Here is a 15685-nt window from a genome sequence, read left to right on the forward strand (position 1 = left end):
GCGGTAGTATTGTTTGGGTTTAAAGCGAATCGGAGTATCAAAATGGACAGTTAATTTGTATTCTCCTTACCTGTTATTAAAATAAAAATGTTTTATAGCAAGTATAAAGACAATTCTGTCGTCTGCACTAACTAGTGGTGAGTAATCAAGACACAGTTTTGTATTTGTAGCTATATTTTACTTTAATCAAAACTTATCCTCGGTGGATTTAAAAAAACTAAATATTAGTAGATTAGTATTTTCTAAAGCTCCCAATGATAAAACAGTAACAACGTCTTCTAAAGAGAGGAAGGAAAATACAAGAATGGGCAAACAGGCGCCATCTGTCTACGCAGCCAAGATAAAGACGAAAATTCACAGTAAGACGTTTCAGTTTTACTGTTCACCTCGGATAAATGCCCATAGATACAGTTGGCTACTTTATTTGTGAAAGAAAACATTTAAGGGTTAGTTCACCCTAAAATGAAAATTCTCTCATCATTTACTCGGCCTCATGCCATCCCAGATGTGCATAACTTTTTCTTTCTTCTGCAGAACACAAATGAAGGTTTTTAGAAGAATATTTCATGTCTGTAGGTCCTCACAATGCAAGTGAAGAACTTGCCAGAACTAAGAAGGACCAGGAAGCACATAAAGGCAGCATAATAGTAATCCATAAGACTCCAGTGGTTAAATCCATATCTTCTGAAGGGATATGATAGGTGTGGGTGAAAAACAGATCAATATTTATGACCTTTTTTACTATTACTCTCCACTTTTAACCAGTAGCACTTCCACACCAGGATGTGGAATTGAAAGTGAGAGCATAGATTTATTTTTAAAATATTGATCTGTTTCTCACCCACACCAATCATATCACTTCAGAAGATATGGACTTAACCACTGGAGTCTTATGGATTACTTTTATGCTGCCTTTATGTGTCTTTTGGACCTTACAATTCTGGTCATCATTCACTGGCATTGTGAGGACCAGCAAGGATAAAATATTATTTTAAAAATATTTGTTTGTGTTTTGCAGAAGATAGAAAGTCATACAAATCTGGGATGGCATGAGGGTGAGTAAATGATTAGAGAAATTTCATTTTTGGGTGAACAATAGCTCTTATAGACTCTCTTATGTTATAAGTTGATTCATGACACCAGTAACATTGATAATATCTAGACCTTTCATGATTTCTCAGACACATCGTCATTTTTCAAGCTCTCTTTGAAAACCAACAACAAGGCTCTTGCCCTAGCTCTGGTTGCTCAGAAGCAGAGAAGCAGAGAGCTGGAGATGGATGTTGTGCGGCTGAGGAAAGATGTACAGGCTCTTAATTTTGATCTTGCCTTTCAGCGTCATAAAAACAAACAATTGGTAAGTCTGTGAAGTGAGACTCTCTGGTAAAATAACTGTCTGCCACTTGAGGAAAACATTTGATGTGTCTGTGAAGTATGATAAACTGAAACTTGTTAACCTATATGCAAAGTGTTCAAATGCTCTTCTAATGAATTTTAGCCTTGGTTGAACATACTCACTTACAGACACTGACAATATTTGAATCAGCTTTACACACTGGTGATTAGCTGTAGGCCTATTTTAAAAGTGAAAAGAAACACTATGCATAATTTATATTTCGTTGGACCAATAATTGTTGTTAATTAAGTGTTTTTGCTTTTTCTAGTTTGCCATTATACGTGAATTTTATGACTCTTCCCTTAACTGGATGGCAAAGGCAGTGGATATTTTTTCTAATGATGAGGTAAGCTGTCATTTTTCTTTTAGACATGATTTAGTGACAAATGTTTTATGTTACTGCCATTAATGGCTATTGTTGTTGGTGGTGTTGTTAGGACCTTAGCCAAGCTTTGTTGAATGTTCACTCTAGCTATTTTTTAAATTTGAAAGGTTCCAGAAAGTATGGATTCAGAACACGGCAGCACTGAAGGTATGAGAAGTCAATGTGCTTGTACGTGATTCCTTAAAGGGATAGTTTACCCAGAAATAAGGAAAATTCTCTCATCATTTACACACCCTCAGGCCATCCCATATATGGATGACATTCTTCTGCTGAACACAAATTAAAGAGCCATATTATGCTAATTTACAGATTCATAATTTTATTTTGGGGGTCTACTAGAATAGCTTTACATGCTTTAATGTTTCATACATGTACATTAATTTTTCCCGCTCTTCATACTCTGACCTTAATGCTTTGATTAACCTCCTGTCTCTTAAAAGCTCCACTTTCCGAAAAGCCTTGTCTGCTCTGATTGGTCAGCTGGCCTAGTCTGTTGTTATTGGTCAACTGCGTAGACCGTGTGTCGGAAATGTAACGCCCCTTGCATAACCAAGTTTCAGCTCCCGAGGCTTCGTGAGCACCTGTAAACACCACTGTAACCATGGTGTCGGTTTTTGCCGTACCAGTTTGAGCCAGAGTCCGAAAATGAATGAAATAATGAAAGTTTGGAAGAACAAGCTGATCGACCCGAACCACCTTTGCAAGCACGACTTGAGCAGGATGTTTCGCAGTGGTATATTTATTTATTTTGTAGCTTTCTTACAAGTACACTGTTGTTAGTGAGCAAGTTAGCCATGGACTATCGATAGTGGCTGTAACATTACAGCTTGAAATTGTATAAGATTCTTAAGATTGACCATTTTGTTACACAGTTTTATGTAAAGGCGTCCCACAGCTGAATAGTAAACCCTTACCAAAACAATAACATTACAATGCATCCGGAAAGTATTCACAGCGCTTCACTTTTTCCACATTTTGTTATGTTACAGCCTTATTCCAAAATGTATTACATTTATAATCACTCCCTAACTAAGACATCTAACTAAGACGTCAGGTATTAGGTTTTGACGGTGTTTGTAGCCTGCTTAGGCTGCTAAGCCTGCTTATTCTTAATCTCATACGTTCATCGTTTTATCCTTTGTCATTTTACCGTGTTTCAGGTTTTTCCGCTTTTCTACTGTTTCATCTACGTGTATTTTACCTGTGGCTGCCGGCGCCTTGCTCGAGTCTGTGTTTGTAGCCTGCTAGTGTTTTTGCATCGCTTATACAGTATATCTGTTTTCAGCCTTTAATCCTTAACATCTACCATTTTTCAGCACGCATCGGGTTTCCCCCTGCATATTCTCTTATTGTGATTCAACTGCGCCCATTTTCCATGTGCATCCGCTTTCTATATTTATCGCAATTAAACTGTGTGCACCCATTTTACTCCTCTGTATTACATGGATTATTGCATCGATTTCGAAGCACCGCTTATCAAGAACGACCAACAACAACAAACAATTGCGTGAGGGATTCACATCAATCTCAAACCCTCACTGCTCAGGAACAACCAACAACAACAAACAATTGAGGTAATTCATGGCATCCGCTCATGTTATTTCTTCCTGCACTTCATGTCACATGTTTACAATAGCCTCCTCCGTCAGCAGGGAGGGATTCACATGTGATAAATGTAAGGAATTAGTCAGGCTGATGGAGAAGGTTAATGAGTTAGAGACACGCATCCGAACGCTAGTGGAGGTCAGTGAGAAAGAGAAGCCGGTAGATACTGTTTCAGATGCGAGTAGTACAGAGAGAAACACACACACTTTGGTTCTGCCTGTAGAGCCCCTGCAGCCGGGCGTTTGGGTGATGTCTTGGCGGCATACTTGCTCAGCAAAGACACACCACTCTCCCGTTCCTGTTAGGGTTTCCAATCGATTCTCTCCACTCAGTGATGCACCCACTGAGAATCATGTTGTTGTTGGCGATTCTATTGTAAGGAATGTGGAAATAGAGACTCCAGCCAATAATGTTAATTGCATTTCGACTGCCAGATCGTCTGACATCAAATCAAATTTATAAGTGCTGGCTAATGCTAAACGTAGATTTTCTAAAATTGTTATTCGTGACGGCATTAACGATGTCTGGCTTCGCCAGTCGGAGATCACTAAAGATAATGTTAAAGAGGTGAAATATGCTCTGTCAGACACTGAAATATGCTCTGGTCCCCTCCCTGCTCGTCATGGTGACGAGGTTTATAGTAGATTAGTGTCACTGAATGGCTGGATGTCTGAGTGGTGTTTGGAGAATAGCATAGGAGTTATAGATAATTGTTCTTGGAGTTTTTGGGGTAGACCTGACCTGACCAGGGAAGGTGCCGCTCTCCTCACATGTAATTTGGCTCATAGTCTTAATAATGATAGTATTTGACTAACTGGGAACCAGGTCAGGAAGCAGACAAACTGGTTAATCAGAACGTGATATTGATGGACTACATTCTTGAAATGGAATACATAGACTATCAATTGCCAACAAAATTGATGAGCCAATTAACAAGGACAATTGCATCTATATGAACTTCTGCAGTTAATACATGATGGTCTTCAAAGACTTTGGTCATAGGGCTGGGCGATAAAACGATATCGATATTTACCGCGATAAAGAAAATCCACGATAAGCTTTTGAGGAATTTTCGATATTTACTGCGTGTCGCTAAAACACAAGCAGTTCGGCTTTCTCAGGCTGCATTTCCACTGGGGTGGATGAAATCTACTCAAAGGCACTAGGAGAGAGCTTGCTCCACACCGCTGCCAATCCTACGATCCACCTTGCGAGCATGGCGTTCAGCTTTCATTGCAAGGAATTGAAAACGCTCTCAGCTTTGCTCACAACCCGCCAGTGGTAATGTAGGGTCAGACTGGATGAACTTGCTAATGCTAGCTGCCATGATAACAATTAGATTACGTCAGACCATGTGATTAATGCTAATTAAATTAAATAAAAAATAAAAAAAAGTTTTCTAAATTTTCTCTCAGGACACCCCCTGAACCCACATTCAGCATCATTGCACAGTCACAGGGGCTTCTATGCCCCATACTTGGGTATCTGAATCTAAAGAAATATAAAAAATATTTAATTTTAATGTAAAAATATTCCAACAAATACTAGACTGCTGTCACTATACTTCAGAACAAACAGATGATCTTTTAAAATTCATTTTCAATTGATAAACTTTAAAATATTTTTATATTGTGGTAAAAGATCCCACAGACCCCACTGCTTTGGCCGTCTCTGGACCCCCTGTGCCGTTTTGTAGAGTCTATTTTGACTATTTAGAATTTATTTTTTCTGCAGTCAACTTTTGAAATAAAAAAAAGTAGGGATGTCCCGATCCGATACCTAGATCGGTATCGGCTTCGATACTGACGTTTTTAGACGGATCGGGTATCGGTCTGACGAGCCCGACCCAAATCCGATACTCTGTGTTAGTCATGTTCGTTACTGTCAAGCTTAAAAAATGACATAAAAGAACTGTTAAAACACCATTAAAGCGGTTCATATGACTCGTGCATTTTATTCAAAGCCACTTGAAGACACGTGATAGCTCAGTGAATTGCAATAGGCTGTGTTTAATAAGTAAACATATAAATGCACACGCAGCTTCAGCCCGTTAGTGAATGGTGCTTCGGTTTACACACACACGTGTGGCTATTTATAGCCTTCACACGTGCACAATATTTGACCGCTACAAACGAACATCTCGGATGTAGATGCTCAGCAGTTCGGTTCACTTATAATATGGACTTAGAACGGCACTGGAGGTGCATTTAACCAGAATTTAAATAAGAACCGAATTAAACTGTGAATAAAAAGTGTGAGGGTTTAAAAGTTAAAGCTGTCATGGAGAGACTCACAACAGAGATATGAACTCTGCAGGGTTTATTGAGCAGAGGATTGAAACGGTGATGTAAACATTGTGAGTAAATCCAGTTAAGCAGAGTGGCAAACAGCAGGTAAGTAATATCCAGACAGTGTATAGACACAATGAAAGAGATAACTTACAACAATTTTATGATACTTGCAGGCAATAATGAAGACACATGTTTGACATAATATTTCTGAGACTCCAGAACTTTCTACTATCGATGAGAACAGGCACAGAGTGTGAAAGTGAGAGAGAGAGAGAGAGCGAGAGAGCGTGCGTGCGTGCGTGCGTGCGCGCGCGAGAAAGCGGGGTATTTATGCAGTCATTGATTAGCCACTAATGATATGCAGGTGCGTGTAATCAGAACTCGGGGAGTGCCAGTATACAGTAGGCTATGCTAGTTAATAATAAAGTGTTTCTTAATAAGCTATACATTTATATTGAAATAATGTGAAGTTAAAGGTTTGTGTTTCTTTACATATTAAAGAGTACACCCAATTATTTCCACACAATAATGTAAAGATATTATAAACTGATTATGCAAAAAAACAACACTGGTATCGGATCGGGATCGATATCGGCCAATACTGAGATTTCCGTTATCGGAATCGGATCGGAAGTGGAAAAAGTGGTATCGGGACATCCCTAAAAAAAAGTGCAATGTGGAAATGTATATCATGATAAATATCGATATCGAACAATATGCAAAAGATTATCGTGATAACAATTTTGGCCATATTGCCCAGCCCTAATTGGTCATTAATCTTACAGTTCATACATAATCTATGTTTAAAACACTGTCTCTTAACACTTACTTAGTTTAATAATTTTAAACCATGACTTGCACTATACATAAGTAATAATGGCATTATATTCATGATGTTAGCCAGAGGGGAACTGGCCCCCACAGTGAGTCTAGTTTCTCCCAATGTTATTTTTCTCCCATTAACCAACATCTTATGAAGTTTTGTGTTCCTTGTTAAAGTCGCCTTCGGCTTGCTCACTGGGGTTATAAATACAATTATTATTTAATTATTTTTAAACACAATTCACAATCATATTTTAACTAATTACACAATGATGACTCATAGACATTATAGACATTACAGTTATATCTTCTGTTAATGCCTGATCTTCTGTAAAGCTGCTTTGAAACGATGTGTGTTGTGAAATGCGCTATACAAATAAAAATGTTACACACTAAAGGAAAGGTAAAATCCCAAAAAGCATAATAGGGCCTCTTTAAGATTTTTAGAAGAATATTTCAGCTCTGCTGGTCCTCACAATGCAAGTCAACAGAATCCAAATCTTTGAAGCATGTAATGGCAGCATAAAGTAATCCATACGACTTCAGTGTTTTAATTCATGTCTTCTGAATGCAGTCCACTCATTTTGGATGAGAACAAACCAAAATGTACCTCGATTACACTTCAAAGCACCATCTAACGCTTTGCACTTGCATCAAGCACATGGAAGTGTAATCAAGCTTGAAATTATGATGGTGCCTAGGGACTGCAATGGCAAGATTTACAATGAAAAAGCAGTTGCATGTTGTCTGTTCTTACACGGAAAACATGGAATTAATCATGAGTCATATGGATTACTTTTATGGTGCCTTTATCTTTTTGGAGCTTCAAATTTCTGGTGACCATTCACTTGCATTGTATGGACCTACAGAGCTGAAATACAACCCCAATTACTAAAAAGTCGGGACAGTTTGAAAAATGCTAATAAAACAAAAAGTAGCGATTTGTAAATGAATATTCATCCTTTGCTAAATTACTACAACTACACATTATATGAGGTTTTACTTTGTGTTTTTTTTTTTTAAATGTACAGTTATTTCAATTAAAGTTGAGACGTGCAGTTTAAGACTAATAACAATTTGACAAATTAAAATGACATGGTGATGTGAAATGAGATGTTAAACAGGTAAGGCAATTGTGTCATAGTACTGTATACTTTATAAGGTGCCTCCAAAAACATCCTAGACCTTCAAGACCAAGGATTGTTCAAGACTTGTCACATTGCCTACAGATGCTTCAGCAAATAATCAAGCACGTTGAGAAAAATGTTCCCCAAAGACAAATTGGAAGGATTCTGGGCATTTCACCCTTTACAGTGCACAATATAGTTAAAAGATGCAAGGAATCCGGTCAAATCCTGGTGCGTAAAGAGCAAGACGAAAACCACTTCTGAATGCGCGTGAGCTCTGATCCCTCAGACATCACTGTCTTATATCATATGTAATGGATCATGAACATGGGCTTGGTTTTATTTAGTAAACCTTTGTTTGTCAACACCACTCACTGCTTCATCCCCAGATGCAAGTTAAGACTTTACTTTGCAAAGCAGAAGCCCTACATCAACACTGTTCAGAAGCGCTGCTGACTTCTCTGGTCTGTGTTTTTTGGTCTGATGAGTCCACATTTCAAATAGTTTTTGAAAAACACAGCCATTGTATTCTCCGGGCCAAAGAGGAAAAGGACCATTCAAGCTTTTATCAGCGTCAGGTCCAAAAGCCAGTGTCTGTATGGGCCAGGGGTGTGTCAGTGCCCATGGCATGGGTAACTTGCAGTCTCACTTATCTGTGAGGGCACCATTAATGCAGACAGATATGTAATAATTTTGGTGCAGCATATACTGCCATCCAGCCCCGTCTTTTTCAGGGACCTCCCGGAATTTCAGAAGGACAACTTCAAACACATACTGGCCGAATTAGCAGAGAGTATATGCTAGATTGGCCTGCCTGCAGTTCTGAACATCTCCAATTGAGATTAAATGGTGCAATATGAAGCGCACAATACGGCAGTGAAGACCCCGTACAATTGTGCAGCTAAAGACATGCACAATGGATGAATGGGGGAAAATTCCACTTTTTAAACTTGACAGACTTGTGTCTTCTGTTCCTAAATGCTTAATAAGTGTTATTAGAAGAAATGGTGATGTTTCACAGTGGTAAACACTCGACTATCCCAACATTTTTGGAGTGTGTTGCAATCATCTGATTTGAAATTACTGTACATTTAAAAAAAACAAAAACTAAAATGAAATTCACAAGGTAAAACATCATGTGTTGTACTGCTTTCAATCTAGCAAAGGGTGAATATAATTTACAAATCACTTCTTTTTGTTTTTATTAGCATTTTTTATACGTTGGCAACTGTTTGGTAATTGGGGTTCTATTCTTCTTAAAATCTTTGTGTTCTGCAGAAGACAAAAAGTCATACGCATCTGGGATGGCATGAATGTGAGTAAATGATGAGAGAATTACATTTTTTGGACGAACTATCCCTTTAAGAATGTAAAGCCATCTTTAATTTTGTTTACTATGAATAAATTCATGACAGCGCCCAAAAACGCAAGAAGTACGCATGGTCACTTTTACGCAACTCTTGACCGGTATGAGATATTTTCACAAAACTCGGGTCCTTCTGAGGATACCTGAAAAAAATTGTGCACATCGGGCACTTGTTTGCACGATACCACAATGACAAATGAAAAAATAGCAATAACTATGGAACATTGGTCCGATCAACTTAAAATTTGGCATGCGGTGTCTTTGTCCAAGGTGCCATCAAGGTCTTTGAGGATATTTGCATATTTTGAAAAACATGGCCACCATCGCCGAATCAACTTTCAGCAGCTATTTAATAAGGTTAACAAGGCCGATTGGAACAAAACTTGGTGGGCCTATTTTATTCTTGGACAAAGATGTCTGTGCAAAATATGAAAACAATTGGCCCCCGGGATGCACTATTGTGTTTTACACGTGTGTAAATCCTTGTATTTTCTGCTTTGTTTCATAGAGACATATTATTCATATCACATGATAGCTCTCCTTATTCTTAACAATTTTCCCTCAAGAACCATTGGTGTCAATTAAATTGTTCGTTAAATATGTGAGATTATTTAAAAACACCAACTTTTGCAAACTAGTCCTTAGTTTTTCATTTGACATCAACAGTACATGTACAGGAAGATTCTGTGGACAGCCTAGATCAATAATTATATATAAACAAATAACTTTTTATTTGGCTTGGTAATTTATATTTCAACTCATGGTTCTGAAGAAGCATGCAAAATTGGCAGGGGATCGGACAGTATGTGGCGCTATTAGTCATAAATGTTAAAAACAATATTTCTACGGTCATTTACCAGATAGTGCTGAAAATTGTATTGCTTTATCTTCATTTTAGTTGCTTACGTGCTACCTGAATAATGCTTAATATCTTATAGCACATGCACTTAAAGGCCCTATGTCACTTGAACCCCGATAAGTGCTGCTTGCAGCAATGTTTTTTGTATTTGATACAATGATTTCCTAATAATTTTTTTTATTATTTATTGTTTATTTATTTTCTTTTAATTATTATTATTTTCTTTTCTTTTTCATTTTAGAACAAATGTGTGAAACTGAGGCAGAAGTTGGAAGTTTGCAAGAAGTACCTAAAAAAGACAATCCAGCATTGTGTCCACAACAGGACCATTTTGCACCTGAACCTGTGAATACAGCTGTGGTCAATGCACATCTACTTTTCCATTGTTCTAAAAAAGGTAAAGAGAGGCCTCTCACCCCAGAGAGGGACAATCCAATGCAGCAAAATACCCTATATGATGATGAAATGGAGATGACCATTACTGAAAGTGGTGCTGAAATAGTGACAGCTGAAACAAACATGAGAAGAAACTCTAGAGTTATGGAAAAACATCAGGAAAAGAAGGATTTGTGTCTATCGGAAAAGAGTAGCGAGAGTAGATCTGCAGAGGAAGAAGCACCAGTTGAATTTGGTCGATCAAATTCTGCAGCTGTTCCACAAGCAATAACCAATGCAACACCGCATTGCTCTCTTGCTTTCCAGAATGAGGAAGAGCATTGTCAGGAAAGAGAAAAGTGTTGGATTGGAGATAATGAATCCGTAACGGCACACAGGAAAACTCATGTCACCTCTCGTCATAGTAAAAGTAGACGGCACACATTTAAACGGACAAATCCAGATCCAAGGACAACTTACCTAATCTCCCAAGATTCCCCAGATGACATTTTAAGTGATTGTTTTAGTGATCTTGAGGTTCAGAATTCTCAAAGAAGTAAGGCAATTCCTTGGGATGGAAATCTTTCAAGCAAAGCTGCTACAAATAATGCAGAGGAAGCTCATGCTACCCAGGAACCCAAGAGTCAAAATGAAAATATCAGGAGAACTTATATAGTTCAAGATGAACTAAGACCTCAGAAGAGAAAGAAGACTCAAATCTCGTCCTTTACTATGAATCATGGTTTATCGAATGCACAGGAAGATGTTGAATCCACCAGTACTGTGTGCCCAGAGGCTGCTGCTACAGATGTGCATGTCCATGAGACCACAGTCAAAGTTAAAAAACACGCAAACAAAACACTAGCACATCCACTTCCTCAGTATGAAGAATGCAACACACGGAAAAGCAGAGGAACATTTGTTATACAAGCCAGTAAATCATTTGTCACCAGGAATTCAACAGACATTTTGAACGACAATATATTAGAGGATGCCAACAGACCAGGAGATTCAGAGGAAGTAGCATCAGAAATCCAAATGATCCCTCAAATTATCTGTTTAGATGACATTGCAGAACAGCAAATCGAGCCAGAGACTGTTCCTTACAAGATATCAGGTGAAAACATCTGTTCAGAACGTTCGCAGTATGTTCATAACCTTTTAAAAGAATCATCTGAATTTCCATCATTAGTGTCCAGTAAAGATAAAAAACACAGAAAAGAGGTGAAAGATAAAATAACAAAGAGGAATGCTGCAGGAAGAGCCAAATCTAAAACAGGAACAAAGAAACAGTGGAATAATTGTACAATAAGTAGTTATGGAAATTTAGCAACTGAAAGGCAAGATGTGGTTGATCTTCAGAATAGAGGAGAATGCAGTTATTTCTCTAATACCTTGCAACTAACAGGGATGTCTCATTGTTCTGCCTCAGAGGAGGACCTCAGGAATAAACATAATTCTAAAACCCATAAAAGAAACATTGACATGAGTGCAAGCACCCCATCCTCTGTTGAAAAGGCTGATCAGGCTAACCATATCAACATGGATGATCTTTGCATGTATCTGGATCAAACTGACCAGGGACATGATAGAAGGTGCAGGAGAACATCTATAATTTCATCTTGTCATAATTCACCTGGTAAACAGTCGAGTGGCAGTGGGGCTTCCAGCTGCTTTTCTGAAGATCATTTACGCTCAAATGGATCATATGAAGTTTTACCTGTAATGGCTTCAGATAGTTTTAATGGGCACATGAAGGACCACAGCCTTCAGTTCACAAAGGAGAGGCCTCCCTGGGAGTCTCTTGGTGGGTACCCTGAAATGCTCTCGGATGAGAGCTCTGCTCACAGCCCTCAACAAAAGGCCCACTCTCAAACCATGAACATTTGTCAAGACCAGGAGTTGAACTTGAAGCACCAACCTCCAGGTAGCCTTTCTATATGAAATTTAGAATGAAATGAGTGATTAATGAAAATAAATCATCTAATATACAGTAGAATATAAAAAGCTTTACAAATGATTGCATTCTGTAAAGGAGAAATAAATTTTATTACAGATATATCATTTTTAAACTATGCTATTGCCATGTATTTTACTTGTATTTGATGTCTTATATACTATATGTCTTGTAAACATTGTTTCTGAAACAGTAGAAGACATGGTTATGAAGAGTCTAACAAATAAAGACTCGAAAGTTGGCTCTGATTTTGGCAGAATGCGAAGAAGAGCAGCACCAGTCTCCTACAAAGAACCTACACTCAACTGGTGAGTGGCACTGTTTATAGTAAATTAAAGTCATTTTACTGGTTCAATACAAGTTGAGCTTAATTGACAGCATTTGTGGCATAAAGTTGATTACCACAAAATTGTATTTAATTTTGTTCCTCCTTTTCTTAAAAAAAAAAAAAAAAAAAAAGCTTAAATATGGGTTACAGTGAGGATGAAGTAAATGGGGCTAAACCGTAAAAGTTAAAATACTCCCTGTTTCAAAAGTAAAGCCACAAGATGTAAACAATATGCACAATAACATGGTTTTAGTGTCATAAAATTGCTTGTAAACCATTTCTGTGTAAAGTTATATCCAATTTAACAACTTAGTTGCCATGACGTCATAATGTCATAAACACTAAAACGACTGTAAAAACTATGATTTAACCAACTTTACAGCTCAAAGAATACCAGAGGAATGTATTAACTTAAGAATACAGAATTAATGAATTAAGTGCTTTTGTATAATGTATAAGCTTTACATTTCTGCCTTTTAAACCCTCCAAAAATTGGCACCATTTACTTTCATTGAAAGTACCTTACTGTAACTTGTGACTCGCATGTATGTATGGAATAAGTACAGATTTTGCTGTTTTGCAATGGAATTGGTACTTTAATTCACCAAAGTGGCATTTAACTGATCACAAAGCACAGTCAGGATATTACTGAACACTGAACAGCACCATCACTATTTGAAAAAGTAATATTTGATCAAACCTAGACAGCCCCCATTTCCAGCAGCAATCACTCCAACGCCTTATCTTTGAGTAATCATGCTAAATTACTAATTTGGTAATAGAAATTCACTTGTCATTATTTCAAACCCCGCTGAAAGATACTTGGTTCGTTAAATGAAGCTTAACATTGTCATTGTGTTTGAGATGCCACAGTGTGCAATAGACTGGCATGTCTTAAGGTTAATATTAGGTAAAAAATGGCAAAAAAGAAACATTTCTCTACAAACTCAACAATCAATCATTGTTTTGAGGAATGAAGGCTATACAATACTTGAAATTGCCAAAAAACTGAAGGTTTTACAAAGATGTACACTACAGTCTTCAAAGACAAAGGAAAACTGGCTCTAACAAGGACAGAAAGAGATGTTAAAGGCCAGATGTACAACTAAACAAGAGAATAAGTACATCAGAGCCTCTAGTTTGAGAAATAGACACCTCACATGTCCTCAGCTGACGGTTTCATTGAATTCTACCTGCTCAACACCAGATTCATGTACAACAGTAAAGAGAAGACTATTTACTGAAGGGGTGCAGGCCTTATGGGAAGAATTGCAAAGAAAAATACAATTTTGGAACAGAAAAACAAAAGGAAAAGTTTAGAGTGAGCAAAGAAACACAGACGTATAGAAAAGAAATGGATGGATGGATCTTAACCCCATTGAGCATTTGTGGGATCAGCTAGACTGTAGCTGAGAATTGAGAATTGCCCAACAAGACAGACACATCTATGGCAAGTGCTACAGGAAGTGTGGGGTGAAATGTCACCTGAGTATTTGAACAAACTGACAGATAGAATGCCAAGGATCTGCAAAGCTGTCAGTGCTGCACGTGGAGAATTTATTGATGAAAACTCTTTGAAGTAGTTTTTTCAAATTGAAAAAGTAATTTTTCATGTTATTAATATCCTGACTATACACTGTAATCAGTAAGAATGATACTTTGTTGAATAAAAGTACCAATTTCTTTCCATAAGAGCAAAATCTGTACATAATTCCAAACTTTTGGCCACCAGTGTGTGTATGTGTATGTTGCTCCTTTTTATACACTTTTCAATTTTGTTTCTTTTTTGACAGCAAAATGAGGCGTGGGGACAAATACACTGATACAAAATTCTTGAATTCTCCTGTGTTCAAAGACAAAAAGAAAAAGAAACGAACTCAAGGAAAAGGAGGGATCTCCCAATGACTTATTTACATTTACAATAGTTTTTTTATTTTGCATTAATTTTGTGTCTGCTTTTATTCACGTTTTGTCATTTATTTTGATATAATACACATGCTTAATAGATTGGTCTTAAGATAAACCGTTTTAACTTTATTTGGCTGCACATTTTAGTTTCAATCTCATACACTTAGTGTGAGAAAATGTTGTTTTTTGAATTTTAGATGTTTATATTTATTTCAACGATTAATAAATAGAAACTGCTCTTTTTGTAATTTAGTTTTAAATTTGCTTCTGCTTGCCAACCATATTGTAGTTATTCTACTGCGATCTCATGTAAGAGCGATGTTCATGACCTCTGCTATTCTCTGATCAAGATTAAGATGGCAAGATGCACCTGTTTGTTATATAACTTGGCACTAGCTAACAATGTTTAAGTGATTGACTGACTGAATTAATCATTTAGAGTATACTGTTCACCAGAGATGACTACTATTCTAAGATCAGCTGTAGGATTGTCTGTTCAACCACTTTATACTGCAGTCTGAAAGCGAACCAGAACTTCTGATATTTACTATTGTTAATATCGTTCATTAAGTGCTTCTGTCAGAGGTTTAGGTAAGTTTCAGTGCATCATTTTTGTTGTCAGCATTTTGTATGCATTTTTATGAGGAAGGTTGCTTTTCTGGTTAAAGTGGCAAGTCTTTTTGCATCGAAGCAGAAATCGTTGTATTACATTCAAACACTATAGGCAGATATTTAATGTTCACTTATAGCCATTAACTAAAGTTTTAATTTGTATTATTTGTAGAGCATCCCAAATTGTAAATTCTTGCAAGTGTTAATCTTATCAGATGCTTCTGGTAAACTAACACTTGTCAGTTAGTTACAATGTCAAATGTTCATCTCACTTTTCCTGTTCATGATAAGAAAATATGGGGTTTATGATTTGCATCCTGTGTTTAGAGGATTAACTACTGCCAAAAGCTAAACTCATGCTGTTTTCACTGGTAGTGTTAATTTCATTTTTCCTACATTGCTGCTTTTAATGGGATTTCAGCTATGTTTTCAGAATTTTGGAATAAAGGCTTGTTTAGCTGAGTGCCTGAAACATGGAGGCTGAGCAAGTAAGGAGGGATTTTAAATCACTGTGATATAATTCTCTGAACTGCATTAGGTTAAAGGTGAGATCATAGAGTAGACAAAAAGCTTTGTACAGTCTGTCTACCTACATGATTATATGATTGTCACCATTTTAAATGAATTGGTCGATTAATCACTGTTGAATAAATT

General features: G+C 37.2%; 1 protein-coding gene across 1 annotated transcript; it reads left to right on the forward strand.

Moving 5' to 3' along the window:
* Positions 1–42: 42 nt before the first annotated feature.
* Positions 43–14416, forward strand: LOC127658796 (uncharacterized). The gene is made up of 8 exons (XM_052148345.1): positions 43–49; positions 171–359; positions 1182–1357; positions 1665–1742; positions 1889–1949; positions 10249–12153; positions 12377–12491; positions 14305–14416. The coding sequence occupies exons 1-8, from the start codon at positions 43–45 to the stop codon at positions 14414–14416; spliced, it is 2643 nt and encodes an 880-aa protein (XP_052004305.1).
* The last annotated feature ends 1269 nt before the right edge of the window (positions 14417–15685 follow it).

This window comes from Xyrauchen texanus, chromosome 18 (assembly GCF_025860055.1).
Source record: "Xyrauchen texanus isolate HMW12.3.18 chromosome 18, RBS_HiC_50CHRs, whole genome shotgun sequence".
Classification (NCBI taxonomy): domain Eukaryota; kingdom Metazoa; phylum Chordata; class Actinopteri; order Cypriniformes; family Catostomidae; genus Xyrauchen; species Xyrauchen texanus.